This window comes from Nicotiana tabacum, chromosome 20 (assembly GCF_000715075.1).
Source record: "Nicotiana tabacum cultivar K326 chromosome 20, ASM71507v2, whole genome shotgun sequence".
NCBI classification, from domain to species: Eukaryota; Viridiplantae; Streptophyta; class Magnoliopsida; order Solanales; family Solanaceae; genus Nicotiana; species Nicotiana tabacum.
Genome location: NC_134099.1, coordinates 23485853 through 23486897, shown reverse-complemented (window position 1 = coordinate 23486897; position 1045 = coordinate 23485853). Strand labels below are relative to the sequence as shown.

The following is a 1045-nucleotide window of genomic DNA, read 5'->3' as shown; positions in this document are numbered from 1 at the left end:
TCAATCTAGCCTTGGATTTTTTTGTAAATAGATACCTGATTGCGTCATGATCGATATGGACTATGACTTTTGTTCCTACCAAGTATACCCAGAATTTCTCAAAGGCCCACACAATGGCCAATAACTCCTTTTCAGTAGTGGTGTAATTCAGCTGTGCATCATCAAGGGTCTTACTCACATAGTAGATGGAATAAAACATTTTGTCCTTTCTCTAGCCTAGCACTTCCCTAATAGCATGGTCACTTGTATCACACACAAGTTCAAATGGTAAGAACCAATCAGGTAACGCAATAATGGGGGCAACCAATAACTGTTTTTTGAGTTCTTCAAATGCCTTTTGGCAGGCTTCATCAAAATTGAAGATTACATCCATTTTAAGCAACCTGCACAATGGAGTAGCAATCTTTGAAAAATCCTTAATAAATCGTCTATAGAATCCTGCGTGTTCCAAGAAACTGCGGACACCCTTCACAAAAATGGGTGGAGGTAATTTTTCAACTGCCTCCACATTTGCCTTATCAACCTCAATGCCGCTCCTTGACACTCCGTGACCCAACACGATGCCTTCTTGCACCATAAAATGACACTTTTGCCAATTTAACACTAGATTTGTTTCTTCACAACGGGCCCAAATTCTTCAAACAGTCATCATAAGAAGACCCAAAGTCTGAAAAATCATCCATAAAGATGTCCACAATTGTTTTCACCATATTAGTGAAAATAGCCATCATGCACCTCTGGAAAGTAGCTGGTGCATTACAAAGACCAAACGACATTCATATGAAAGCGAAAGTGTCACGGCCCAAACTCGGGGGGCGCGATCGACACTCAACCGAGTGAACCCGGTCAAGCAAGTCTATTGGATACTTTCTACCCAATCTTGCCCATGAATAGAGTGGAGATGTACTCCATTAATTCAACATTAAAAGGGGGTTTCATAAACCATACCCCTGACATTTCCATTAACATAGTCATGAATAATTTCCAGAATATGTTACAAAACCATAGTTTTGAAGTGAAACATGTGACTCAATCACAACATTAT

At 39.8% G+C, this 1045-nt stretch overlaps 1 protein-coding gene across 1 annotated transcript; it reads right to left on the bottom strand.

The window, feature by feature from the left end:
- Positions 1 to 211: 211 nt before the first annotated feature.
- LOC142174290 (putative mitochondrial protein AtMg00860) lies at positions 212 to 577 on the bottom strand. Its single transcript, XM_075240075.1, has one exon. It carries the CDS (start codon positions 575 to 577, stop codon positions 212 to 214), a length of 366 nt encoding a protein of 121 aa, XP_075096176.1.
- Positions 578 to 1045: the final 468 nt, after the last annotated feature.

Bases quoted from the DNA above. Each gene is read 5' to 3' on its own strand.
- LOC142174290 (XM_075240075.1), bottom strand. From the start codon at position 577: ATGGTGCAAGAAGGCATCGTGTTGGGTCACGGAGTGTCAAGGAGCGGC.